This window comes from Sardina pilchardus, chromosome 17 (genome assembly GCF_963854185.1).
Source record: "Sardina pilchardus chromosome 17, fSarPil1.1, whole genome shotgun sequence".
Classification (NCBI taxonomy): domain Eukaryota; kingdom Metazoa; phylum Chordata; class Actinopteri; order Clupeiformes; family Clupeidae; genus Sardina; species Sardina pilchardus.
In genome coordinates, this window is record NC_085010.1 from 5758941 (window position 1) to 5785824 (window position 26884).

At 43.0% G+C, this 26884-nt stretch overlaps 1 protein-coding gene across 1 annotated transcript in view; it reads left to right on the forward strand.

Moving 5' to 3' along the window:
* The window catches only part of LOC134062701 (plexin-C1-like), a 45859-nt gene that overhangs the window by 6522 nt on the left and 12453 nt on the right, over nt 1-26884 (forward strand). Inside the window, exons 5-15 of the mRNA XM_062518811.1 lie at nt 63-163; nt 666-774; nt 886-1015; nt 1121-1223; nt 1561-1657; nt 19396-19434; nt 20878-21011; nt 21097-21291; nt 22417-22519; nt 24817-24999; nt 26102-26269. Of these exons, the coding sequence (XP_062374795.1) occupies nt 63-163; nt 666-774; nt 886-1015; nt 1121-1223; nt 1561-1657; nt 19396-19434; nt 20878-21011; nt 21097-21291; nt 22417-22519; nt 24817-24999; nt 26102-26269 (1362 nt within the window). The remainder of the gene's footprint in view (nt 1-62; nt 164-665; nt 775-885; nt 1016-1120; nt 1224-1560; nt 1658-19395; nt 19435-20877; nt 21012-21096; nt 21292-22416; nt 22520-24816; nt 25000-26101; nt 26270-26884) is intronic.

Below are 26884 nucleotides of genomic sequence, written 5' to 3' on the forward strand. Positions count from 1 at the left end.
ACAACACAGTTTGTGAAGTGTGTATGTTAATATAACAAGAATAACTACATATGTGTGTGTAGATGATAAAGGTACCTGTGGCCAGGTGTGGTTTGTATCAGACTCTGGGGGAGTGCTGGTCGGCCCTGGACCCCTTCTGTGGATGGTGTGTGTCTCAGAGCAGGTAAGAACACTTGAAGCTGCACCACTGTGGTCTTGTGTTAACGGTCTTAAAGATCTCACAGACAGTATTACACATCTGTCATTCACACATAGCAATGCACTTACAGTACAACACAATTTTATTGTGCTATTGTCACCACTATAGACTGGACCACACACACACACATACACACACACACACACACACACACACACACACACACACACACACACACACACACACACACACACACACACACACACACACACACACACACACACACATTGCTTGTTGTTCACACCTTTACTGTGTATATCACCTTTACTGTGTACTGTATATCAGACCTCTTGTCACTTCTTGCCCTCTTCACACTCATTGGTTGGCAGTATAGTCACACTATGGCTCTAGTGGTTAGCATAGAAATGAAAACCTATAGCATAGACATCGAAACCTAAAGAAAGCTATTATGGTTAGGACCATGTCTCTCCACACACTGGTGCTTCAGTACTCTGTTCCGCTCCAGATGTAGGTTTCAGCATGACTGTTCCAGCTCTGACTGGGTCTCGGTTCCTGGGACGTCCCAGCAGAGGGACATTATGTCTGTCCACATGGTCAGGAGCAGAACTACAAAGGCACGCAGATTTACAATTTTGTTGTTATTTGTGTTGTTATTGTTGTTGTTGTTGTTGTTGTTCATTTCCTATCAGATCCTGGTTTGAGTCTCTGGTTCTCTCCCCTGCTAGGACATCACAGTGACCGCTGCACCCAACCTGAACAGAGGCATCCGTTTCTCATGTGCTTTAGAGAAGTGTGACAGTCCGGGCCCCTCCAACTGTTCCTGCAGCTTCTCTAGTGAGAGCTTCCCTGCTGAAGGTGTGTGGATGGACACATGTCTGCTTATTACTGCTCCAGTACACCACAGTGGACAGCTGGAGTGTGTCTGACCCAGAGAGCCTCTGTGTGTGTTCATGTGTGCAGGACTCAGCCTAAGAGTTACGATCACAGTCCAGACGGAGACGCTCACTAAGAACGTGCTTTTGAAAAACTGCTCCAGCATCAGAGGAATGCCAACTTCTACTTTGTGAGAAAACTGTTTTTTTCTTGATCTTTTTACATTTATATTTATATTGTTTGTAACACACTTATCAAGAGATGAATGCCATTCTACTGTGTAAGATAATGAACACTGACTCACAAGTGTTCAACACATAAAAGGGATATTTCAGTGATATTTCAAATGCAGATGTTCACCGCAGAGCACCACTTTCTTATTAAGTGCTAATCTTGTTTTTATGATAATAGATTGTTATACAGATTCGGTATTGCTATTTGTGTGTGTGTGTGTGTGTGTGTGTGTGTGTGTGTGTGTGTGTGTGTCCGTGCGTGCGTGCGTGCGTGCATGTGTGTGTGTTCTACAGGTGTATGGAGTGCATGTCAGCAGGATGTGCATGGTCTATCTCAGGTGATACTTGTACCTGGAGGACAGCATCCACAAAAGCTTCAGAAACCTCACAGGTGAGACAACCCTTAGGTACATCAATGACTGTGTTTACATGCACTTTAGTATCCCGGTTACGATCAGGGTTTTGAAGTATCCCGGTTACGTATTTGTACATGTAAACATCATACACCGATTTCGGAACCCTGGATAAGCCCTTATCCCGGTTACGAGTATTCCGGTTATGCTAGGTGGTGTACTCCCAGAGAAACCGGAATACTGTTCCATGTATACACCTTATCCCGGTTTCTGACAGCAGCCGACTATATGCGCAGGCACGGTCTCAAACGTAACTCAACGATAAGACCTACGTAAACACAAGCGGTACAATTTCAATGGCAGCGGCAAAGTCATCGCATTTCTGGACAGATGAGGAGACAGACTTCTGCCTCTCAGTGATGTCTGAGCTAAATATAGTAAGGAGTTTAGATGGGAAGAAGCACCGCAATGCTGATTTGTTTCGTCTTGTGGTGAACCGATTAAAGGACGCCGGTTTCCCCCTCAGGACAGTAGAACAAGTCCGCTCTAGGTGGAAAACTTTGAAAAAGCAATACTATATGGCCAAAAGCCAAAATCGAACCAGTGACTCCGACCCTGCTAAGTTGAAATACTTAAAGGCCATAGATGAAATGCTGGGTCATCGTCCCCTGGCCACTTCTGAGGACGGTGGCATCGACGTTGGTTTCGATCATCAATGTCAATGTCAATGTCAATGCCAATTTATTTATATAGCACATTTAAAAAACAACCACAGTTGACCAAAGTGCTGTAAAATAAAATAAAATAAAAATAAAGTAAAATAATTATGAAATAACTTTCAAGAAAAATAGTAAAGATTAGTAAGTAATAATAATAATAATAATAATAATAATAATGAAACCAAAAAAGCAATGCAAAATGGTGGTAGAGTAGATACAGTGAGAATAATATGTAAGTAAATATTAATAGTAAAATAAAGTAGAGAAAAAAACCCATAAAAACAAAGCAATAAAGATAGATAAACAGAGTAAAGAAGTTAAGCATCTAAAATCTAGGGTGAGGTGGTGGGGGGGGGGGGGGGGTCTTAAACTGAGTTAAAAGCTAAGGAGATGGGATTTGAAAGTGTTTAGAGAAGGTGCTAGTCTAATGTGGTGGGGGAGATTGTTCCAGAGTTTGGGGGCAATAGCAGCAAAGGCACGGTCTCCTCTACATTTGAATTTAGTTTTGGGAACAGTCAGCAAAAATAGATCAGAAGTAAGGGTGTCACGATCTCGATTTTAAATCGAAATCGATCGAAATTACATCTCAATCTCAAACTTCGAACTGAAAAGTAGAATCGACGATGCAGCCACACCCCCAACGTGACGTCCAGCATCTATGCCCAAAACGCAAAACCACACACGTGCAGCATCAACACTCCTCTAATTTTAGGCTGCAGCCAGTTAAAAAATGCGCATCAACCTCTTGTTACTCTAAAATCACGGGTGTGGAAGCATTTTTGCGTTCATTCACGTCAGTTAGCCTAACACCAATTTAGCCTTCTCAACTTAGCAAGTAAAAAAACGATTTAGTTAGCCTACAGTTCAAAATGACTTTAAGGCTTAAAATGCACATTGATAAGTCCTTATTCCATTAACACTAACCTTGGGTCTCTTCAGAGTGTCTTCAGAGTGTGCACAAACATTCAAAGTATCATTCTGTGTTGCTTCATTTCACTATGTTCACATGTCTATGTTTGACGTTTTTTATTTGTTTACAACCTCACGGATGGAACGGTTTCAAAATAAAAATTGCTTTCAAAATAAAAAGCCCCCTGAAACAGAATAGGAAGAGGGCAAAAAATAAAAATGAATATAATAATAATAATAATGACACAAGGAATGCATTAATAAAAAAAGATCGAAAATAGAATCGAATCGTGGCTTTAAAATCGAAAATTAAATCGAATCGAGGATTTGGAGAATCGTGACATCCCTATTCAGAAGATAAGACTTCTGGCAGGGGAGTATTTATGTAGTAGTTCAGAGAGATAGTTGGGGGCTTTGCCATTCAAACATTTGAAAGTAGTTAGCAAAATTTTAAAATGAATCCTATGGTGAACAGGGAGCCAGTGAAGGGAGGCTAAAGCCTACCTTACATTGCCAGACTTTGCAAAGATTTGGAAAAGATTTTTGAAAGACTACAGTCTCAGACCCTCTCACATCTAAAGACAATTCATTGAGTTTTTAGTCACAGTCTAGTCACAGGCCAGTATCAGATTAGGATTTTGCAAAGACTGTGGTCACTATTTACAAGACTGCTGCTAGATTCCTTCAAATTATTTCCATCGTGCACTAGGCTACACGTCATCATCAACAGGAACTCACATGATAGGCTACTCATATCAAAGTAATTTTTTCGCGTTTCTGCAGCATTGTTTGATAGTGTGACATCACTAACAGATATAGAGTTGTTCTGTCACGTAGAGTAGCCGACTAATAAATATATAAGAAATGAAATAACAAATAATCATATAGGCTACAGCTGTCGCCTATTTTACCCCTTCCGTTTTCGTGTTCGTCGACCGAGGTCACTATTGGTTTTTAATGTTCACGTCACTATTTGCATGAGCCACGACTGAAAAGACTTACGATAATATCAAACATGTTTGATATTGTCGTAACGGCAAAACTAGAAAAAGACTGACTCCGACGGACTTAAAACCGCTAAGATTGGCACCTTACACTAAACGATTTAGATGACGGGAGCGCGCCGAGATTCTAGTAAAACGATTTTGGAAATGTAGTCGCCGACTGTTAAAACAGACCAAAATCGTGCAATGTAAGCCAGCCTTAAGATGGGAGTGATGTGCTCTCGTTTACGTGTACCAGTTAAAAGGCGAGCTGCTGCATTCTGAACCAGTTGTAGGCGGGATAGTGAGGCCTGGTTGATACCAACATATAGGGAGTTACATAATCCAGTCTAGTTGTTATGAAGGCATGGATTACTTTTTCAAAGTCTAAAAAAGACAGGAAAGGCTTGATTTTGGATACGTTTCTTAATTGGAAGAAACTCATTTTGGTTACTGATTTGACCTGTTTGTCAAATGTAAGATCTCCGTCCAAGATCACACCCAGGCTCTTTACAGAGGACTTTACATAGGGTCTCAGGGCGTCTATGTCCATATGTAACACAGGTAAACTATAAGGCAATTAGGCCTATACCTGGAACTGGGATATCAGTGGCTCCAAGAGGCAGACCAAAGGTTGTAGCAAAACTTATTTATTTTGTTAATTCATAGATAAGATAATGGCTTGTACTACCACAGACACAAAGGTTCAAGTACCCCCAACCCTGCAAACAAACGTGTAAAAGTAACACTGCAAGGATCATAAGGCAATATCAAAATCACACCAGTCTCTCACACGGGTATAAATCTTACTGCAAACAATATATACACACAGCACTGCAACCGTGAAACAAGGCAAGCTGGGGGCAATGCAACCTCACGATAGGGCATACAACATAGTTAAGATAGACACGCATATAAAGAATAAATAACAAACATTTACATTTACCCAGGCGGGAAGTGCGACGGTCGGGAGAATGCGTTGCCTGCCGCTACGATTACAGCAGCACTAAACATGAACTGATTTGCACTCTACAACAAAGTAATTCAAACTTCCATATCTCACCAACTCAACGATAATGGCGATTTTCGTGGCGTGCTCTCCCGACTCCCGCATTTCCCAGACAAAGCGGCCGCCTCTCACATGAGTCTCAAACATTTTAAAAACATACGTTCATCCACACACCTCCCTCACACCTCTGTGACGTCATGACGCAAGTTCATTCACTCAACCAGAGCGCAGCACAGGATGAGATCCAATCACACACGCAGGACACAACATACACCCAAAACGAAAGGCACTATGTCAAATAACAAACAGACAGTATCCAAATCACATCAACCACACAAAAATAACCCTCTACTGGACGCCCGTTACATCCCTCCCCACTTTGCAATAGCCATGTCCTCATGGCAGCTTGTCCGTTACGCTTCTTCAATGAGACGAGTGGGGGCGCCCCCAAGTTAGAGCGAATGGATCGTCTCACACATTGTGATGGGGTTGGGGTAGTTCCAGCACCTGGCGGTTGCTGGCTGAGAGGCTGACCATTGTCCTGTTCAGGTTCCTGTTGGAGCGCAAATGTTCTTACAGCAGGCTGTGGACCAGACTGATCCTAGACAGTCGAGGTTGGCTGATCATCGCACGCTGGGGTGTGTTGCCGAATCGTCATACCAGAACAGTCATTGTCTGGCAATGGAGCAGTGTTGGATTGACCATCTGTGGAGGAAACTGGAACCAGACAGATGGATAGTTCGTCGTCCCCTGGGATGGACTGTATGCTGCCCCCGCTGGAGCGGTCATCGTCCCGCAGAGCAGTAGTGCTGGGTTGGCCAATCAGTAAGGGACCTGCAAAAGACAGACCATTCCACAGGGAGGCAGAAGGCCCCACATTACCTTGTGGAGAAACAATAGGTGGAATGTTAGATGGCACAACAGAAACAGGACATGGTTTCATTAAATTTCTGTGTAATACCATTTCTCTCCCCTCCCTGGTTTCTGGCTTTACCACATAAACAGGTAGATCAACATTAGGTTGTTTCACAATCACATATGGTTCATTTTCCCAATAATCTCTCAATTTTCCATAAGGCCTAACACCCCGTTTCTTTAAGAGAACCCTCTCCCCGGGAAGTAAAGGCAAGTTAAGGGGACAATTATCATAATGTGTCTTTTGATGCATCTTGACCTTTACTGTCTGCTCCCTTGCCGCACTATGGGCATAAGACAGCCTGCGGTGGTGCGCATGTACCCACTCAGGTAGAGGATCTGACACATCTGGAGGAGATGTCCCTAAGGCCACATCGACTGGGAGGCGTGGGTGCCATCCCAAAAGAAGATAGGAGGGTGTGTGGTTGGTGGAACTATGCACGGCATTGTTATATAAGAAAATCAACTCTGGGAGATATGATGGCCAGTGTGACTTTTTATCATTCTCCAGTGTGCCTAACAACTGCAGAAGAGTGCGGTTCATTCGCTCACAACCCTCATTCCCCTGAGGGTGATATGGGGTAGTATGAGTTTTCTTGATCTTATATAGGGCGCACAACTGCTGCATCACATGCGATTCAAAATTTGGACCTTGGTCAGCATGTAATTGTTTTGGGCATCCAAAGAAACGGATAACATTTTCCCATAATGCCTTTGCTGTTGTTGCTGCTGTCTGATCCCGCGTTGGGACAGCCCACGCATACTTAGTAAAGGCATCTATCATCACCAACACATACTGGAGTCCCTCTGAGGATGGAGGTAGTTTAAGAAAGTCCATTTGTAGTATTTCCAGAGGAAATGACGTAATGATTGGGACCAATGGGGCTTTCGTTCGAGTTGTGGGAGCTTTTTGCAAGAAGCAGCGAGAACAAGATGTACTCCAATCCAACACATCACGACCCTGTCCCACCCAGAAGAAGCGACTCCGCATCAGATGGAGTGTCTTCTCTCCCCCAAAGTGGCCTGCGTGCTCATGGCATAGCTTCCAGGCTTGTTTTCTCCATGTAGCTGGCAACACCAGTTGGTGCCACTCTGCCAAACTTTTAGGGTCCCTCAAGCTACGGTACAAGATGTCATTCTTTAAGAAGAGTCTGGAGCGATGTTTCCACAGACGTTTCGCCTCTACAGGGAGTGCTGCTCTCGCTGCAGGTGGAAAGTGTCGTCGTCCTAGGGCCTCTATGACTGCACGGATTACCGGATCATTCCCTTGGGCCCGTTTCCAGTCCACAGAGGTCATCTCAGGGCACTGTTGGGCGGCATCAAGAGGTTTGACAGCTGGGGATCCCAGGCCTATTGTGTCACAGCAAGCATGCACCACCTCAGAGCATACCGTTTCCATCGGGTCAGCGTTTTCCTCTCCAGGGTCGTTGGTCTGTAGGGGCACTCGAGACAGAGCATCTGCATTAGCATTTGTTTTCCCTGCTCGGAATTTAATCTCAAAGTTATAATTTGCTAGTTGAGCAGCCCATCTCTGTTCTACACTCCCTAAATTTGCAGTTTGTAAATGAGCAAGGGGATTGTTGTCAGTAAAAACAAGAAATTTTGCACCTAGCAGATACTCATGGAATTTCTGTGTAATGGCCCACTTAAGGGCCAGAAATTCCAATTTAAAGGAGCTATAGTTTGAGTCATTCTTTTCTGATGGATGTAAACTACGGCTCGCGTAGGCTATAACTCGCTCCTTCCCCTGCTGGACTTGGGCTAAAATAGCTCCCAAACCCCTGTGACTGGCATCAGTGTAAAGCACAAAAGGAAGTGTGAAATCGGCATATGCCAACACAGGCAACTTTAGAAAAATCTTTTATAAAGCGGCGGTAGTAGCCAGTCAGCCCTAGAAATGCTCTAAGTTCCCGAACTGTAGTTGGTTGTGGCCATTCCTGTATAGCTTCTACCCGCTCATGTAAAGGTGCAATGCCTTGCTCAGACACCACATGACCCAGGTATTTTACCTCTTTTTGGAAGAGAAAGCACTTACTGGGCTTCAATTTAAGACCTTGGTCTGCCAAGCGCTGGAACACCAGCTCAAGTCGCTGTAGATGGGATGAGAAGTCAGATGAAAAAATAATAATATCATCCAAATAAATTAATAAACTTTGAAAGTTTAAATCCCCTAAACAAGCCTCCATTAATCTTTGAAATGTAGCTGGCCCGTTACATAACCCGAAAGGCATGCGATCCCATTCATACAAGCCCATGGGTGTTATAAAAGCTGTTTTTTCCCTGTCCTCTGGGTGAACAGGGACCTGCCAGTATCCACTGGCAAGATCCAGAGTAGAGAAGAACTTTGCCTGGGAAAGCATGGTCATAGACTCCTCAACACGTGGGAGGGGGAAGGCGTCTTTACGTGTAAGGGTGTTTAATTTACGGAAAATCCACACAAAAACGTGTGGACCCGTCCTTCTTTTTCACCAACACAATTGGCGAAGCCCATGGACTTGTGCTCTTGTGTATGCCAGCTTCCAACAGGTCTTGTAGGAGAACACGCACCTCTTGATAGAGGCTAGGGGCAATTTGACGATGACGCTGTCGAACTGGAGCCGAATCACCTGTGGGAATCTCGTGAGAAACAGTATGGGTGTACCCGTAGTCATCATCACTCAAGGCAAAAACATGTCTGTATTGAGCCAGTAAACATCTCACCTCTTGGGTCTCTTTGGGGGACAGTCCGGAATTCTCCAGCTCTACTGGGATGTTGCTTGGGTCAGAACTAGGGAGGGAAACTTCTGGTTCAAGGTGGACTTCCATCACGCCAGCCGTCTCCATCGATAGTTGCACTGCACCCGAGACAACATCTGTTGGTTTAATCAAGGACATTTGAGCTAATTTCTGGTACTTTTTGAGAAAAAGGGGGCGGTTACACAGGTTTTTCAGTCTTACTGGGACAGTGTTTCCTTTAGCAGACACAACAGCCCGAGCTACCCAATAGGCCTCTGTCTCTGGTGGTGCCTCAACCAACCCCAAGTATGGCCGACCTCCTGGTCCACCACGCACACGTCCTGGAAGAACCATCTCTTTTCCCGGTGGTACTTCAGTGTTGGTCAGTACTCTCACAAAACTCACTTCACCATGACCATCATTGAATTTGGCTTCTTCACTACAAAGTCGCATTGCGGACGTCCACGCCTGACGGCCAGATGGGGTCACTTCGAGCACCAGATCCAGGTTAGCATGCTCTCTTGATGGGATCTTATCTTTAAACAAAATGGACCAACAGTGACGGAGAATATTCATTCCTAACAAGCATGGGCTACGGGTTAGACATTGATCTCGCACTACAATAATGCCACAGCTGGGGAGTGTCAGACCGCCGATACCAACAGTTGTTTCTAGGCACCCAACATACGGGATTGACCTCCCATTAGCAGCTGTAAGCGAGAGCCATGCAGAGGGGTCTTGTAACTGAGCACCACAGTCTCCAAACAGTTCTTTAAATGTACTTTCTTTTAAAAGACTAACTTGAGAGCCAGTATCGATCACACATGGCACTTCCTGTTCGGCCAACCGTGCCATAACAATGGGGCTTTGTCCTACCAAGTTGTTAAGAGCTCTTCCTCTCACCCCGGTTTCCCCCACTGACAACCCCGCGTCAGTGGGGTTTACTAGTTTAAAGGGCGCGAGCCCACAGAATTTGAGCGCTCCCGCTGCTGACAATTAGCCTGACTCTCGCCAGACCCTTGTAGTTCCGCCATGCTCCACCAGAGGCGTTTCGCTGAGCTCCACACAAGGGTCTGGACGCGAGGGCAATCCAAGCTCGTTCCAGTGATCAAAAAATGAGCAACCAATCAGGAGCGCCGAAGCGAGTGTTTGATTCAAATAACAATGGCGGCACGCAGCGAGGAGTCTTGTGCTGACATTGATTCTGCTATTTCAACCGTTTTGTCGAATCTATCGAGTATTCATTCTTTAAAAGATTAACAGAGAATAGTTTTGAAGACATTTATTGGTGGCAAGGATGTTTTTACTCTTCTTCCGACCAGGTTTGGCAAGAGCTTGAAGAAGCCTAGCACGTCATTCAAGATAACAGGCAAGTGGTTTATCAAATCACATGCGAGGATGTTTTACAAGGACCCGCCTTCATAAATACATCTCCTATCGAGAAGTCCCAGATCCTTGTGTGAAGCAGACAGCGAACTACAGGATCTGGCGAAAGTCAGGTTAGCTGACAATGCCTCTGGATGTGACCTGGCTGATGGCATTGGCTACAAATGGGTTTCCCGTCAGAAGTATATTGATGTAAGCGGGGTGCATGGGGCCTAAAAGACTGCCTATTTGCATAAGAGGGGGTTGGTAGACTAGATTGCCGCCCCCTATGGTAGTCGTATGACTCATAGTTCTGTCCAGTCATGCTTCTAGAGGTTAAGCTAAACTCCTCTCTAAGCTCACTCGCAATACCTTTTGAAAGTGTCACCATCTGGTCCTTGATCTCAGCAGCCATTTCCTCTCTTAGTTCTTTCTTCAACTGTTGGAGGTCAACCTGGGTGGAAGGAAGTCTTGTTACCTGTCCCACAGCATCACATGCAGCTAGGCCAACCTCTCCGTTCGCTTCCAGGCGTATGGAGGCCTCTCGATAAGTAGCTGCAAAAGACAGATCTGGAGTAGACCGAATGAGAGTACGCAATTCTCGTTTCAACAGTTTATCTTGCATTCCATCCACAAACTGATCACGCATTAGGGAATCGCAGTTACGCATACTGACTGAATCTTTTTGCTGCAGCTTTTTAAAGAGCTCCTGTAGTCTGAGAGAGAAGTCAGACACTGTCTCAGATGGTTGCTGTCGGCAGCTGAAACATAGAGAGCGGAGGACTGAGGCAGACATTTTATCCCCATAAAGATCTTGAAGCCTATCAAAGACTTTCTTAGCAGTGTTTCTGTTCTCTACAGCACTGACCAATATTTGCCGTTTGGCATCCCCCTCTAATTGATTTAAAATAAAATCAACTTGTACACTGTCTGGGATTTTATACATTCGAAACATTGCGTTTAAATTTTCAACCCATTCAGTCAGGCTTATTTCTGAGTCCCTCCCCTTAAATCTTTGCCCCCACATATTGCCTGAAAAAAAAGGTGACATTAGCATTGGTGTAAAATTTGACTCAGCAGATGATGTACCCTCCCCTGAAAGAGACATTTTAGCACAATGGTCTTAATTGAGGCCACTGAAAACCAGTCCAGGGGCCTCATGTACAAAGCTTGCGTACGCACAAAAATGCTGCGTACGCTAACTCTCACGCTCACGTCCGGATGTACAAAGACTGACTTGAACGTGAGAATGTGCGGTCCTCCACGCAAGCTTCATGCCTGGCGTACGCACATTTCCAGTGTGTATCGTCAGTTGGCGACACGTAGAGGCAATGCAGCGCAACAACATTAGTTGATCACGAATCAAGGCCTTTATTTGCACAGCATATTGTGAAATGTGGGCTATTAAAAATAGCACTTCGAAGTCGGCATATGTTTCTAGATAAATGGGCATGCAATGTGCGTTAATACTACCAAACTATGCAACAGCCTATCTGCAATTAAAACTGTAGTCTTATCAGAGGATATCAAGAATTAGGTAGCCTAATGTGAAACGTATAAATATAGTGCCTATATTTAGTTCCATGATTGTTCACTGGCTTATCAAACATTTCAGATTTCGAAGAGCTTTCCTTCCTCGAAATCTGCGATAAATGGGGTCGGCTTCACGAATATGTCCATGCCTTAAACATTTCCCGGGTGTTTTCACATATTTCCGATAGTTTTCAGTAAAACAAAATACAAATGGGACAAGATGATACGCGTGAATTGAAGCAATTTCCCTGACTGAATGCATAGGCTACTTTCCTCGAGTAAGCATTCACATTATTGTCGCCACATTTGTGCAAAATATAGGAATATGATTCAGAAATCGTCATGGCAAAGCCTGGATAAACTTCTACTATGGGTGCGCGATGGGTGCGCGATGCGTGGTCTCTTACTCGGACACGAGTGATTAATGCAGTTATTTTGTAATGCTTGAAATGCCCACCAAACCGCGTTATGTGAACCTTGTCACTTGCAGACTGACCACTGAATCTGCCACGGTCTCTGACCCTTGTAGCCACTGCCACGCTCTGCCACTACCGTTTTTTTGTTTTTCGATATTAATTACAGATGATAAAGACGTACTGTAGGCTACTGTATCTTTACCATTTTGTCTGATAAGAGCACTTCTTCATTTGATTTGATTATTTAAATTGTATTACATTTTGTAGCAGGTTCGAGAACGGATGGATCTACAAATGCGTTTTAACTCTTATTAATATTGTGGGATAAGCCATTTTGCCTTCGCGGAGGTCTGAGTTTTCGAGTGGCCTTCTAGTTTGCATATTAAAATGAGTGTGATTGAGGGAGGAGAGAGGGTGGAGTATAGTGCTCGTGCATGTGCGTTTAATTTCACGTAAATTGGGATGTACAAAGGAAAGCTGCGTGGATTGCTGCGTACGCATGGTTTCATACATCTGATTTTTTTTGTGCGTACGCTTCTTTCCAGATTTTCGCGTACGCAATGTTTTAGTAGGAATTCCACGCAAGTCTTTGTACATGAGGCCCCTGGCCCTGCTTAGCAGCGCCAGTTGTAACACAGGTAAACTATAAGGCAATTAGGCCTATACCTGGAACTGGGATATCAGTGGCTCCAAGAGGCAGACCAAAGGTTGTAGCAAAACTTATTTATTTTGTTAATTCATAGATAAGATAATGGCTTGTACTACCACAGACACAAAGGTTCAAGTACCCCCAACCCTGCAAACAAACGTGTAAAAGTAACACTGCAAGGATCACGCTATAAGGCAATATCAAAATCACACCAGTCTCTCACACGGGTATAAATCTTACTGCAAACAATATATACACACAGCACTGCAACCGTGAAACAAGGCAAGCTGGGGGCAATGCAACCTCACGATAGGGCATACAACATAGTTAAAATAGACACGCATATAAAGAATAAATAACAAACATTTACATTTACCCAGGCGGGAAGTGCGACGGTCGGGAGAATGCGTTGTCTGCCGCTACGATTACAGCAGCACTAAACATGAACTGATTTGCACTCTACAACAAAGTAATTCAAACTTCCATATCTCACCAACTCAACGTTAATGGCGATTTTCGTGGCGTGCTCTCCCGACTCCCGCATTTCCCAGACAAAGCGGCCGCCTCTCACCTGAGTCTCAAACATTTTAAAAACATACGTTCATCCACACACCTCCCTCACACCTCTGTGACGTCATGACGCAAGTTCATTGACTCAACCAGAGCGCAGCACAGGATGAGATCCAATCACACACGCAGGACACAACACACACCCAAAACGAAAGGCACTATGTCAAATAACAAACAGACAGTATCCAAATCACATCAACCACACAAAAATAACCCTCTACTGGATGCCCGTTACACATATTTTGGTTGGAGTTCCCATTGGGTCCTTGTAGGAGGATTCTGTTGTTTAGGTTCAAAAAGTTTAAAGGGATATTCCGCCATTTTTGGAAATACGCTCATTTTCCACCTCCCCTCGAGCAAAACAATCGATATTTACCTTGTTCCCGTTCATCCAGCCATTCTGTGAGTCTGGCGATACAACTTTTAGCTTCAGCCTAGCATAGATCATTGAATCGGATTAGACCATTAGCTTCTCGCCTGCTAGCTTCATGTTTAAAAGTGACTAAGATTTCTGGTAATTTTCCCATTTAAAACGTGTCTCCTCTCAAGTTAGAAAGTGTAATAAGACCAACTGAAAATGAAACCTGGCGTTTTTCTGGGCTGATTTGACATGGAACTACACTCTCATCTGGCGTAATAATCAAGGCAACTTGCAGCTACTGGCACTACTACTGCTTGTTCTCTATGGGGACTATTTTCAGATGCTGCGTACGATATCACTGCGCCTGCAAGTTGCCTTGATTATTACGCCAGATGAGAGTGTAGTTCCATGTCAAATCAGCCTAGAAAAACGCCAGGTTTCATTTTCAGTTGGTCTTATTGCACTTTCTAACTTGAGAGGAGACACGTTTTAAATGGGAAAATTACCAGAAATCTTAGTCACTTTTAAACATGAAGCTAGCAGGCGAGAAGCTAATGGTCTAATCCGATTCAATGATCTATGCTAGGCTGAAGCTAAAAGTTGTATCGCCAGACTCACAGAATGGCTGGATGTACGGGAACAAGGTAAATATCGATTGTTTTGCTCGAGGGGAGGTGGAAAATGAGCGTATTTCCAAAAATGGCGGAATATCCCTTTAAGGCCATCCAGGCTTTGATATCATCAAGACAGCCTAGAAGATTTTTTAAGGAGTCTTGACTTTTTAGGGGAATGTAAATTTGGGTGTCATCTGCATAGCAGTGAAAAGAAATTCCATATTTTCTGAAAATGGTACCTAAAGGGAGCATATAGAGGGCAAAGAGGATGGGCGCAAGAATAGATCCTTGGGGGACGCCACAGGATAGGGGTGCTGAGGAGGAAACAAATTTGCCTAAGCTGACAGAGAAGCTTCTATCAGAGGTATGATCTGAACCACTCTAAGGCCGTACCTTTAATACCAACACATTGCTCAAGGCGAGAGAGAAGGATGGAATGATCAACTGTGTCAAATGCTGCTGTGAGGTCTAGAAGGATAAGTATAACAGTATCGCCAGTAGTCGAGTTGAGGGGGGATGAGGGGGGATGGCATCCCCCTTTGGAATTGATATGGTCAAAATCATCCCACCTCTGAAACGGCCATCCCCCTCCCCATCCCCTGTAATTTTTTTCAATGAATGTGGAAATATCACCACTATTTAATTTTCAACATTTCGCTTTTGCGCACATCGAGGCTAAAATAGCCTACTATGGACGAGGGACATGTTCCTCCTATTGCCACGGCAATCAGCGACATATGCATGCAGCCTTCTTTTACTGTATGCGCACAGCAGGTGATTTCATTCAGCAGCATCATGGCCAAGCGACAAGCAAAGTTGAATCTAGGGATGTCGGCTTTATTAAGAGGACAAAAAGTAGATGAATTAGAAAGAGTACATTTATACTCAAACCTGAAACGCCCTGTCTCCCTTGTTTGCTAAGTGAAGGTACTTATAGCCCGCTAGCGAGAGCTAGGTGTTCACTCCAGCTGTTTCAACTTGCCATTATGACATTGGAAAGGATAGGCTACCGTAGCGGCTCATGGCGAGCTAACGCAATGTTGTCCAACTTTAGGTCATCTGTTGAGAGTGTTGTATTGAATGCATGTAGGCTATACAGTATATGTTTGTTCAAGAGGTAGCTAAATGCATGGGTCACGTATGACTCACTACTAAAAAGGCGAATGTCATGCTGTAGTCCTCACTCACACGAAAGAATATTTTGTAATGTGCGGTTCTGCAAATAGACAATGTCACGAGGTGGCTGAAGAGACAAACGTCTGAACATCTGTTCATCTTTAGAATTATTATTCCGCTGTGCAGGTAGCCTAGGCAAGACGCCGAGGAAGGGTGTTTGCCGAAACGCGTCCGTCTTGTGCATTCAAGATAAATAAAAGAACGAGAATATATTCGAGAGTGCGTTTATCTTTCTTTAAAGGTAGCCTATAGACAAAAATAATATGCTTTTTTTTGTATTGTTAAGGGAGAACGTAAGACTGAGACTGAGCTACAAAAAATCCTACCAACATTGTGTGGCAATTAAAGTTTCTATTCTACTCTATGGTGGTAGAATTCCAGAGTGAAAGCAAAAAGTCTCAACTTTTTTGTTGGTTACATTTAACTTGGCTAGATTGGTAATTATAACAAGCCATTGTTGAATGCATTATTTAATTGATGTCTGGTTCACTATTTCAGATCTGATAAATTATAAACTTCCAAGTTATTTAGTATATTTAAGTGATAATGTTAGGCTACTCTGAACTGGGATCAATTTTAGCAACTCGACTCAGACATGATCTAAAATGTTAATGACACATAAAATGTACATGAATTGGAAGAAATTTAGGATTTGCCGATGTCCAGCAGGTCACGCTAAATGGACTAGAATACAGGAAATTGCATCTTAGAAATTAAACATTTTCTGGGGGAGGACCCCTATACCCCCCGCAAGACTAGATGTACATTTTTAAAATCCACCATCCCCCCCTAACTTCTCTCCGCCACAAAGTTCTATTACTTGCAGGACAAACTGCCGTTACTAGTTCTAAATGGATGGTTGCTATGGCCAAAAGCCAGTCGTTAGTTCTATCTCTCCCGTTGTCAAGCAGAATATAGCCTATTATCTCCCTCAACAATGGAATTCTCTTCTCTGATTGGCTAATGGGGTGGCCATTAACTTCGTATAACCTGCTACCTTCGAAGTAGTTCCCGTATCACACTTGAATATTAATTCGCCAAACTCGTTGCGAAGTTTAAATGAACTGTCACGTTGCATCCAAGCTGAAATACAGACGTGCAGAACTATAGTAACATTGTAGCATATGACGGAGGTGGATTGTAGCTAGTTGGATGCCATGTAGGCTATAAAAGTAGCGATCTTTGAAAGTTAAAGTTAATCAGAATCCTGGGAAATGCCCGCTTGACAACGGCAGAGATAGAACTAACGACTGGCTTTTGGCCGTAGCAACCAGCCATTTAGAACTAACGACTGGCTTTTGGCCATAGCAACCATCCATTTAGAACTAGTAACGGCAGTTTTGTCCTGCAAGTAGAAAGTTGATATGTGGCGGAAAGTAGTCCCACAGTCAAGACAGTTTTAGCGATGTTAACGGACGCAACGGTGGAATAAAACTATGTTCTAAATATACAGGTTATGAATACAAACGGGAGATAAGCGGGATAACGGCCTTCGAGGTAGACCGGTTCGATGGAAATAATGGCACGGCGGAGGTAACTAGACCTCCACCTAGCCATTATTTCCATCGAACCGGTCACCTCGTCGGCCGTTATCCCTTACATAAAGCCCCCCCAAAAAACACTAGAACGTTCTAGAGAATTATACAGCTGCCACGATATTCCGCAGCCAACAATGGGGGTCGCCATGACACCGAAAACGGTTTTCTATTTCCGGCGAAGCTGCATTGTATTTATTTTAACGTGACAGTTGACGGTGCTTAACATATCATAACGCATATAAAAGTACACTTTTCTTCTTTATATCCAGTGTTTCCCACACATAGACAAATTTGTGGCGGTGCGCCACAGATTCAGCACCGGCCGCCACACATTGCATTTCGTTATTCTTTTATTTATTTATTTATTCCTATTTTGAAACGCTATTGAAAAATGTCCTTTCCCTGCGCTCCCTCTCTGTCACTCGCGCGTCTGTCTCTCATACACACAAACACGCACACAGCCCCTACCCTCCGTGCACACCGCGGCTGTGTCTCCATGAAAACCAACGAGATCATCGGTGGTCGCACTGATGCACCTGACGCTGCTCGGGTAGAAACATAAAGTTCTCCCTCAACTTTTGCAGTTTATGCGTGCAACTTAGTTACCAAACAGTAGAAGTAAACTCATTCTCCTTGGCCCGCTCTCGTGCGCGCTCAATGGACAGCCGCCCTCCACATGCACATTTAATCAAAATGAAACATTCACAATCGTGGACGCATTGACGCACAGAAGACGACTAGCTAAATTACTGTTATATTCGGTTAGCATCATTAGTAGGCTATGCTGCAGACATTTGAAAACTCTTGCATTCAAGTTGACTGACCAAGTTGCATTCATGTTTTTCTACTCCAAGACTTGGAGGGCCTGTCCCAAGGAGAAAAAGTATTAGCTTACCTTGAAACTTAAACACATGTGGGGAAACTGAACAGTCCAACCAGTAGAGTATGATAAGCTTAGCCTGCTATGTTTACAATATTTTGAGGCTTCAACCAGACAGCTGAATTTAAGAAGTGGAGTTGTAATATGAATAGTAGGCTATAATCTGCATGAAGTTTGCTGTTATGAATATCAGAAAAGTCAGTATAGGCCTATATAATGTAAATAATTACATAATGTGTGTGTGTTTCAAATAAAGACAAGCTTCACATCTTGGTAAAAAAAAACAAAAACATTATATGAAAGGAGAGCGATAAAAAGGCGATGCAATGAAAAAATTGCCCCCCCCCCCCCCCCGTCACACATGGGGCGACCACCACACATTGCCTTCTCATCTGTGGGAAACACTGATATCGGTTTTATATGATGTAGTACATGCTGAGGGCAGAATTGTCAACATTTCGAAAGAAATTTAAGTTGAGGCATAATCTAGTTTGCTACGGAAAACGCACATGTTAACAGAATGAACGGAAGGTGAACAGTATCGTAACCATCGCACATCGATACATATTTCCGGGTTAAGGAATAAGGTTGATAGAGACAGTCAAGAGTGACAAGAAGTGAATGGGAGAGAGAGTAGGGTTGGGATTCGGCACCACAGGGCGGGAATCGAACGGGTCGCCGGCATATGGTGCAGGTGCCCCAGCCAGTTGTGTCACAGCTGGGGCCTTCCTAATGTTTTTCAATAGAACTAGTCAAGTCATATCACATTTATATAGCACCCTAAGGCTAATTCACACCAAAGACCTGCAACGAGATAAAACCACTGCAGAAAAAATTGCAGTTCACACCAAAGATCCACGATGATACGAAACCGTTTCAGGAGTTGCAGTGATGTGAAGTAAATGTTGCACGTTGTTGCAAGTCGTCGCAAGCCATCATGAAGCATTCAACATATTTAGTCACAGTTGCAAGGTGTTTGAATGTTGTAACTCATCCCATCGCGATCTGTGGTCTGAACCTTAAACTCTATGCAATTGACCAAAGGTGCTCACAGAAATAAAATAAATACAGCAATAAAAACAAAAATATGAGTGAGACAAAGATATGGTTACTAAAACTGTTACTATAGGCCTAGAGCAAAATGTACTGTGGCAGTTAATATACTGCTGAAAAGAAGTAGAAATACGATAAATAAACAAACAAGGGGAGAATCAATGGACATTAAAGGCCAAAGAAAATAGGTGGGTCTTTAAATTTGATTTACTGATAGTGGCACAGGACTTCATTTCTATAAGGAGATTATTCTAGAGTCGAGGGGCAGCAACAGAAAAAGCCTTATAACCTTTTGTTTTTAGGATAGTTTAGAAGGGATATCTGACTCTTTTTAATTGCTTCATCTTCTCTCTCTCTCTTTCTCTCTCTAGGATATATGTAAAAACATCACACTGGGGCAAAACTATACAGTAAGTTATACAAACTGTTTGCAGCTTCCTTTAAAAAAAAATCAGACCAGTAAAGCAGGAAAAGGAAGGAGGAGGTAGAAGAAGAGAAGTGGCTCAACTCTGTGTTGAGGGATGTGGTTACTTAAGGGTGTTGTATTAATAACCTGCCTGAAAAGTGCTCACCACTGAGAAATATCCCTTGCCTATTTTAGCTCTTAGCTCTGTGTACATTTTCACGTCCTGTAAAGTTAATAATTCCCTTTTTAGTACAATTTTGATGTACTGGGTATACCCATTTAGCACTAAGTGGGTACCCATTTAGTCTAAAAGTGACAAAATTGATCATGGTCCTATCAGCTAAAACAACGACATTATGTAATGCAATTATCAGGCCTCCAGGCACATGTTGGCAGAGACGTCGTCATTTGTGTAGCATCAAATTAAGATAAAATAAAATTAAACTACCGGTATATGTTATGATTGTTTCAGATCATTTGAGATTATTTCATGAATAAATTAATATTGAAATAAAACATATTAGGCAATAGCTATGAAAAGCAATAAATATAAACAGTACCATACCAGTTTTTTCACTGTGTTTGTCTTTGAATCATTCAGTCCGTCATAATGATGTTGTACTGTGATATGAATATTAACGATAATCTGTTTTTACACGCATAACAGACAGGCTAGCAGGCACGTTTACTGAAGTGTTCCATTCACATAGCGTATGCTGCCACAGTTAGCTTTGTCGATAAACAATGGAACTGCTACACAGAGGGTATTGTGGCGTGTACAATTGAAAAATTAGACCGGTCTTCTAAAACTATTTTTAAAAAGGTTTCAATTAAGCTTGTGGTGTAGCCCAGCTGTGATAGTGAAACCCTCTAAAGAGTGCAGGTTTTTTTTTGCCAGACCTGTATTTCACCCAGACGTGCACAGTCTCCATACTGTACTGTAGCTCTGTCTGTATGTGCTTCTAAATAGAGAAAAAGCACAGACAACAATACAGACAAGAACAACCACACCGTTATTTACTGATCCTTTACTGCGTGTGAGAGGCATTTCCCTTATACTGTAGTCACGCTACATGCCTAAGATAAAAGGAAAAAGAGAGATACAGTATAGAAAATAAAAGGAGTTGAAAGTATGATGTGTTCTGTGTTCATTTATATTGTGTGGATTCTGTCATTGCTAAGTCTAGAGGTATTTTGTTATGCTGAGTTAAGGAGTCCCTGGTCTCCCTCAAGACGCTCATTGTTTCTTAGACATGTGACCTGTAAACAAATATGTTTGGTTTTGTTGTTGATGGCATCAACCTCTTTTGGCCACAGACATATTCATAATGTTTACACACTCTGTGTATCTTTTACTCTGTGTATCTTTTTGTATCTCTTCTTCACTCTCTTCACACTTCTCTCTCTCTCTCTCTCTGTTTTTCTTATGTTTTGCTTGTAATCTCAGAAACCAGAGATTCTATCCATGTCACCTGATGAAGTGTCCATCCATGGCCGAAACCGTGCAGTTATTAAAGGAAGAAACCTGGAATCAGTCACAAAGGTCCGTTTCCAAGGAAACATGGACTGCAATCCGAAAGAGTAGGTGCCTTTCCATGCCATGGAAAATGTTTGAACTACTGTATGTGAAATCATCAGCTAATTTCCTGTTTTGTCACATGACCAGGTCCCCAGTGTTGTCCCATTCTAGAAACTCCAGTTTCCATGAGTCTCTGACGTTCCACATTCCGAGCAGAGCCGTGAAAGACACTGTAGGAGTCTGCTTGCTGAAGGCGGATGGCCAGTGTCATGGCAACGTCAAACTGACCTACGACTCCCCTCCAATCTGCAACCATCTGGAACCAAAGACCACATGGGCCAGGTAGAGTCTATCCTGAAAACAAAAGATCACAAAGGGCAGGTACAGTCTCATACATCTATCCCGAAAAGCATCTCCAGAGCACCGCACGAACAGACATGACATACTGTATGTGCAAATCTACTTCTTACTCTGAAATCATGGTTTGTGTCTTCCTGTATTCCTGCAGCTCTCTGTCTGTTTCTCTGTCTGTCAGTCTGTCTACATATCTGTCTTTCTGTCTGCCTCCCAGTCTCTGTCTGTGTTCTGTTTCACACCTCAGTGCCACCATCTTCTCTCCCTCGAGTAAAACTAAAGTGGCAGACATTGCACCCCATGTTTCACATTTCACAACTTTGCTAGCAGCACAACCGTTTCATTTCTCTGTCTGTCGTTCTGCCTGTGTTGTTCTGGGTTTGGGTTAGGCTGTCTCTGTCATAGACTTTGCTTCTGGTTTTGGGATTGTGCATGGTGTCTGTGTAACTCTGGGTTTGGGATTGCGCATGTCATGATGTCTGTGTAGCTCTGATTTGGGTGAGGCTGTCTATGTCACAGACTTTGCTTCTCGTTTGGTCATTTTTATCTGGCTGTGTTGAGTGCTGGTCACTGATGAGGGGGATTCTCATTTTCATTTCATTGTTTTTCACCAGGCTCTGTTAAAAACTGCTATCTCACCACAGCTGTCAGCACAGTTAGTTTACTGTGAGCATCAGCATCATGACATTTCCCTCATTTGCTTATTGAACCTCTCTGAACTTTCACATGTATTCGCATGGATGGATCTTACAGTACAGTATACTGTATATTTACATCACATGTACTATGTATTGTTCTATTTATAAGAACCTTAGTCTAAAATAATACTATAATTTAATAGTAATAACAACATGTATGATGATGGTTATTATTATTTTATTATTATCATTTTTTTGTCCTGCTCAGGAGCCTTGTGTTTGGTGAGCTAGAGGAACTATTTTATGTCGACATTAATGTTATTTATTTATTAGTTTATTTAAAAGTCTTTGTTATTCTGTACCATCTGATTAATATTGACTACTGTTGGGGCAAGAGGAAGATCACACAAGCTTCCTTATGTGTTCCGACAAATGATGTGACCTGACGTTGGGTTCTATGTTCTGTGTTCTGCAGTGGAGGCAGAGAGATCATGTTTAACGGTTCTAACCTGAAGTTTGTGGAAAAGATGAAGCACAAAGATCAACCTGAGGAGTTCACCCTCAAGAGAAAGAAAGAGGTAAGAATATGACCTTTGTATTGCAGAAGTATTGCAGCAGTTTTATAGCAGAAGTTTTCTGTGGTTCCCAGTGGTCATGTGGACCCCAGCCCAGCCCAGCCCTTCCACAACTCTCTGCCCACCAGCTTAGTGTAGCTTAGCTGTGAGAACTGCACTTAGTCCAATCTCAATACTTTGAAATTTGTGTTCCCAGACATTTGTCTATTCCATCCCTCCTGGTGTTTAGAGACATACAGTACATACTCTATGTACGTGTGTGTGTGTGTGTGTGTGTGTGTGTGTGTGTGTGTGTGTGTGCAGTGCTTAATTTGTAAAGTGGGAGGTGCCGGAACGCAGAGGATGGGTGGATCCGGCGACTCAAAAATAAATAAATTAATACATTAATAAATAAATAAATAAATAAATAAATGGTCGGCGGGACGACGACGCACAACGATTCTGTATGCACTAGCCTACAATTAAACCAGTTACCGAGTGCGGAGACAGAGTGCAGATTCGCATGTTTAAGGCTTTATTTCGCCAACACTGCAAGACAGTAAGCTAGCCAAGGTTATTTTAACCACAACAGACAACGCTCAGAGTAAAAGGATGAACTCCAAACAAGCACACAATAGGCTACTCACTCAAAGTTCGCCCGTTAACTCTCCAAACACACGTTAACGCAACACAATGAATCAATAATTAGGCTAACAAATAAAACTACAATATATTGAGAGTACCAGCAGAGAATAATTAAGACTTCATTTTACTTACACATCTTATTTGTCCAAAACAACCCATACAGTAGGCTATCCATAGATAGACACCTGCCTGTATTTCCCTACTCCTCAGATCCCGTGCATGTCCTTTGGCAATTCATGATTTCACGTAGGGAATGGGATTGAACCGGGTAGCTTAAAGGGATATTCCGCCATTTTTGGAAATACACTCATTTTCCACCTCCCCTCGAGCAAAACAATCGATATTTACCTTGTTCCCGTTCATCCAGCCATTCTGTGAGTCTGGCGATACAACTTTTAGCTTCAGCCTAGCATAGATCATTGAATCGGATTAGACCATTAGCTTCTCACCTGCTAGCTTCATGTTTAAAAGTGACTAAGATTTCTGGTAATTTTCCCATTTAAAACGTGTCTCCTCTCAAGTTAGAAAGTGCAATAAGACCAACTGAAAATGAAACCTGGCGTTTTTCTAGGCTGATTTGACATGGAACTACACTCTCATCTGGCGTAATAATCAAGGCAACTTGCAAACGTACCATAGGCGCAGTGATATCGTACGCAGCATCTGAAAATAGTCCCCATAGACAACAAGCAGTAGTAGTGCCAGTAGCTGCAAGTTGCCTTGATTATTACGCCAGATGAGAGTGTAGTTCCATGTCAAATCAGCCTAGGAAAACGCCAGGTTTCATTTTCAGTTGGTCTTATTGCACTTTCTAACTTGAGAGGAGACACGTTTTAAATGGGAAAATTACCAGAAATCTTAGTCACTTTTAAACATGAAGTTAGCAGGCGAGAAGCTAATGGTCTAATCCGATTCAATGATCTATGCTAGGCTGAAGCTAAAAGTTGTATCGCCAGACTCACAGAATGGCTGGATGAACGGGAACAAGGTAAATATCGATTGTTTTGCTCGAGGGAAGGTGGAAAATGAGCGTATTTCCAAAAATGGCGGAATATCCCTTTAAGCAGTGGGCCGACAAGGCCAATAAAGAGTTGTGAGGAGATGGTAGAGGGGAAAAGAGATGCTCTATTTGCTGCGCAAATCAAGTTAATCTGCGAAAAACCCCGCTCACTCTGCACTTGAGATGGGGACAGTGTTGACCGCGGCCAAAAGGTCCGAACGAACTTTTCTTTAATGAATGAATGAATTATTGTTTGCTTTATTTCATTGTGATATGGTCATGGAGGTGGTGGATCTAATTTAATAGCTGATCCAATTTCGGAGGTTCCAGATCTCAAATTAAGCTTCGAATAGCTGCCGGATCCAACGTCGGAGGTTCCGGATCTTGTTCCGGCTTGTTCCGGCTCAAATTAAGGACTGTGTGTGTGTGCGTGTCTGCGTGCGTGCGTGCGTGTGTGTGTATCTGTGTATCTGGTGTGTATGTGTATTTATAATGGCCATCTGCCCCCTCCAGACACTGGTCTACTCCACCCCAACTGGTGTATAGATGTGTGTGTATGTGTGTGTGTGTGTGTGTGTGTGTGTGTGTGTGTGTGTGTGTGTGTGTGTGTGTGTGTGTGTGTGTGTGTGTGTGTGTGTGTGTATGTGTATTTATCATGGTCATCTGTTTCCTCCAGATGTTGGTCTACTTCACCCCTGCTGGTGTGTTGGACTCTACTGGGTCCAGACAGGTGTCTGTGGAGCTGCTGGTGGGGAACAGCTCAGTGACCTGCAGAGAGGAGCTCACCTACCTCCCAGACCCACAATTCACCAGCTTCACCGCCACACGCATGGGCGATGGCATGTTCGTCATCATAGAGGTAGGTAGCGCCCTGCTGTACTTCACATGACACACACCAATGGCGCATTTCCACTGCGGCCCCGGGCCGGCCCCAGGCTTTACACCGGTCTTAAACACCGGTGCTTAGCCCCAGTGCTGTATTTCCACTACCGGGTTAAACACTGGGGTTTTACGTGAACTTGGAATGTTTACTATACAAACGTAATAGCTTACGTTAATTTCCCGGGAGAGATGTATCGCCGTCTATCATAGGAGAAGTAACCTCCCACATTAGTGCTGAAACTAAAACGTAGCCTATGCCCACATAATACGGTAAATGGTTCTGCATAACATTGTCATAAAGGCTGACTGTAGCAGCCCCTCAACTCAGAATAAACAGGATTGGGAGTGTTTCCATAAGGGTGTACTTTATTTCAGACGATTGTGCATAGCACCAACACGTGAAAACTTAAAAGGAGAATAACAAAGGCAGTTTAGCCTGATACAAAAATAATGCCTTGACAAATGCACTTTAGCAAGCTAGCTAGCTAGCAACACATTCATGACAACATTAGCAGGCAACAACCATATGAAATGAATCTCATTACCATTTACGTAAACATATCAAATTAATCCATATGAAATAGTACATTGCAATGTACTAGTGCATTATATTACATACTCCGCATAACAAGGGGTGCTAAAGAGCGGTGATCCAAGGAAGGCTGTTGCCATTAACTTAACTCGGACGTTGGAGAACTAGCTAGCAACTTTGTGAATTATTCTCAACTTATTACTACCTAAACAAATCGTATAGCACTTCAAAGAACACTTTGGTACCCCAAAAAATCACATTGTTGAAGTCATAGTTTGGTTAATATTTGGTCTGAGATAGTCTGCCACATAGTCATATAGTCGGTACACATCTTTATTGAATCTAACATTCTGTACATAAACGGTTTGGTACAAATATGTGTACCTTTACACTAAGTGTGGCAATATCTAACACACAGCCAACAACTTGCTTGCTGCCTTGAACACAACGTCACGTGACAGATTTTCATGCTCAATGGTCCACGGGCTATTCATGTGATCCCTAGTCCTCTCCCAACTGTCTCTTTATCCTGGGTTATTCCCTCCAGAAAAATGCAGACTGCCTGGAGCTGAAAGACTCGGAGATCCAGGTCCAGGCCATGCAGGGAGAGGTGCCCTATCATTGTGTAATACACCGAATCAAAGAAGGCAATGACATCACCTCTGTTGTCTGTGATATCGAAAATCAGCCAAACATCAGCATAGACTCACTGAAGGTGAGAAACTTTTTACTTTTTATTTCAAAGTATCTGTAAGAGCTTTGGGGCGAATTCTTCCCATTGTGTGTAAATTTCGCGTAAGCCCGTTTCAGTTGCACACTTTTCAGTTACATGCATTCTCCCATTCACGTTTCCGTCTAACCCACAGCGCACAAATTCAAAATCAAGGCAGCCTATGAAAGAGGCGTGATTTATTTAGAATAGAACCACGCTTATCCACCACCTCGTTAATTTAAGTTGAATAAAAGCGTGGAACGTGGACTTTCTCATTGACCTACTGCCATTTAAATCCAGAAATAAGACAAACCAATGTAAGCATGGTTAACTGAATAACAAATTGCCTACAGTAAAATGGTGTCATCACATAGCATAACAAACAATTGACTTACCGGAATTCCACTTTTGCATTGAGGTTTGTTTGTAAAGGGTGAAGACCTGTTGAGGTGTGTAGATTCATCATTTAAAACTCACTGTTGACAAAGAATGTTTCAATGGCAGCTGCTTCTCATCATATATCAATATATCTATGGTAATAAAGCTGTAGACTGACTCCTGCAGTTGTAGAGAGACTGGCATAACACCAGCCTCCAATACAAACGAATCAAGAGACAG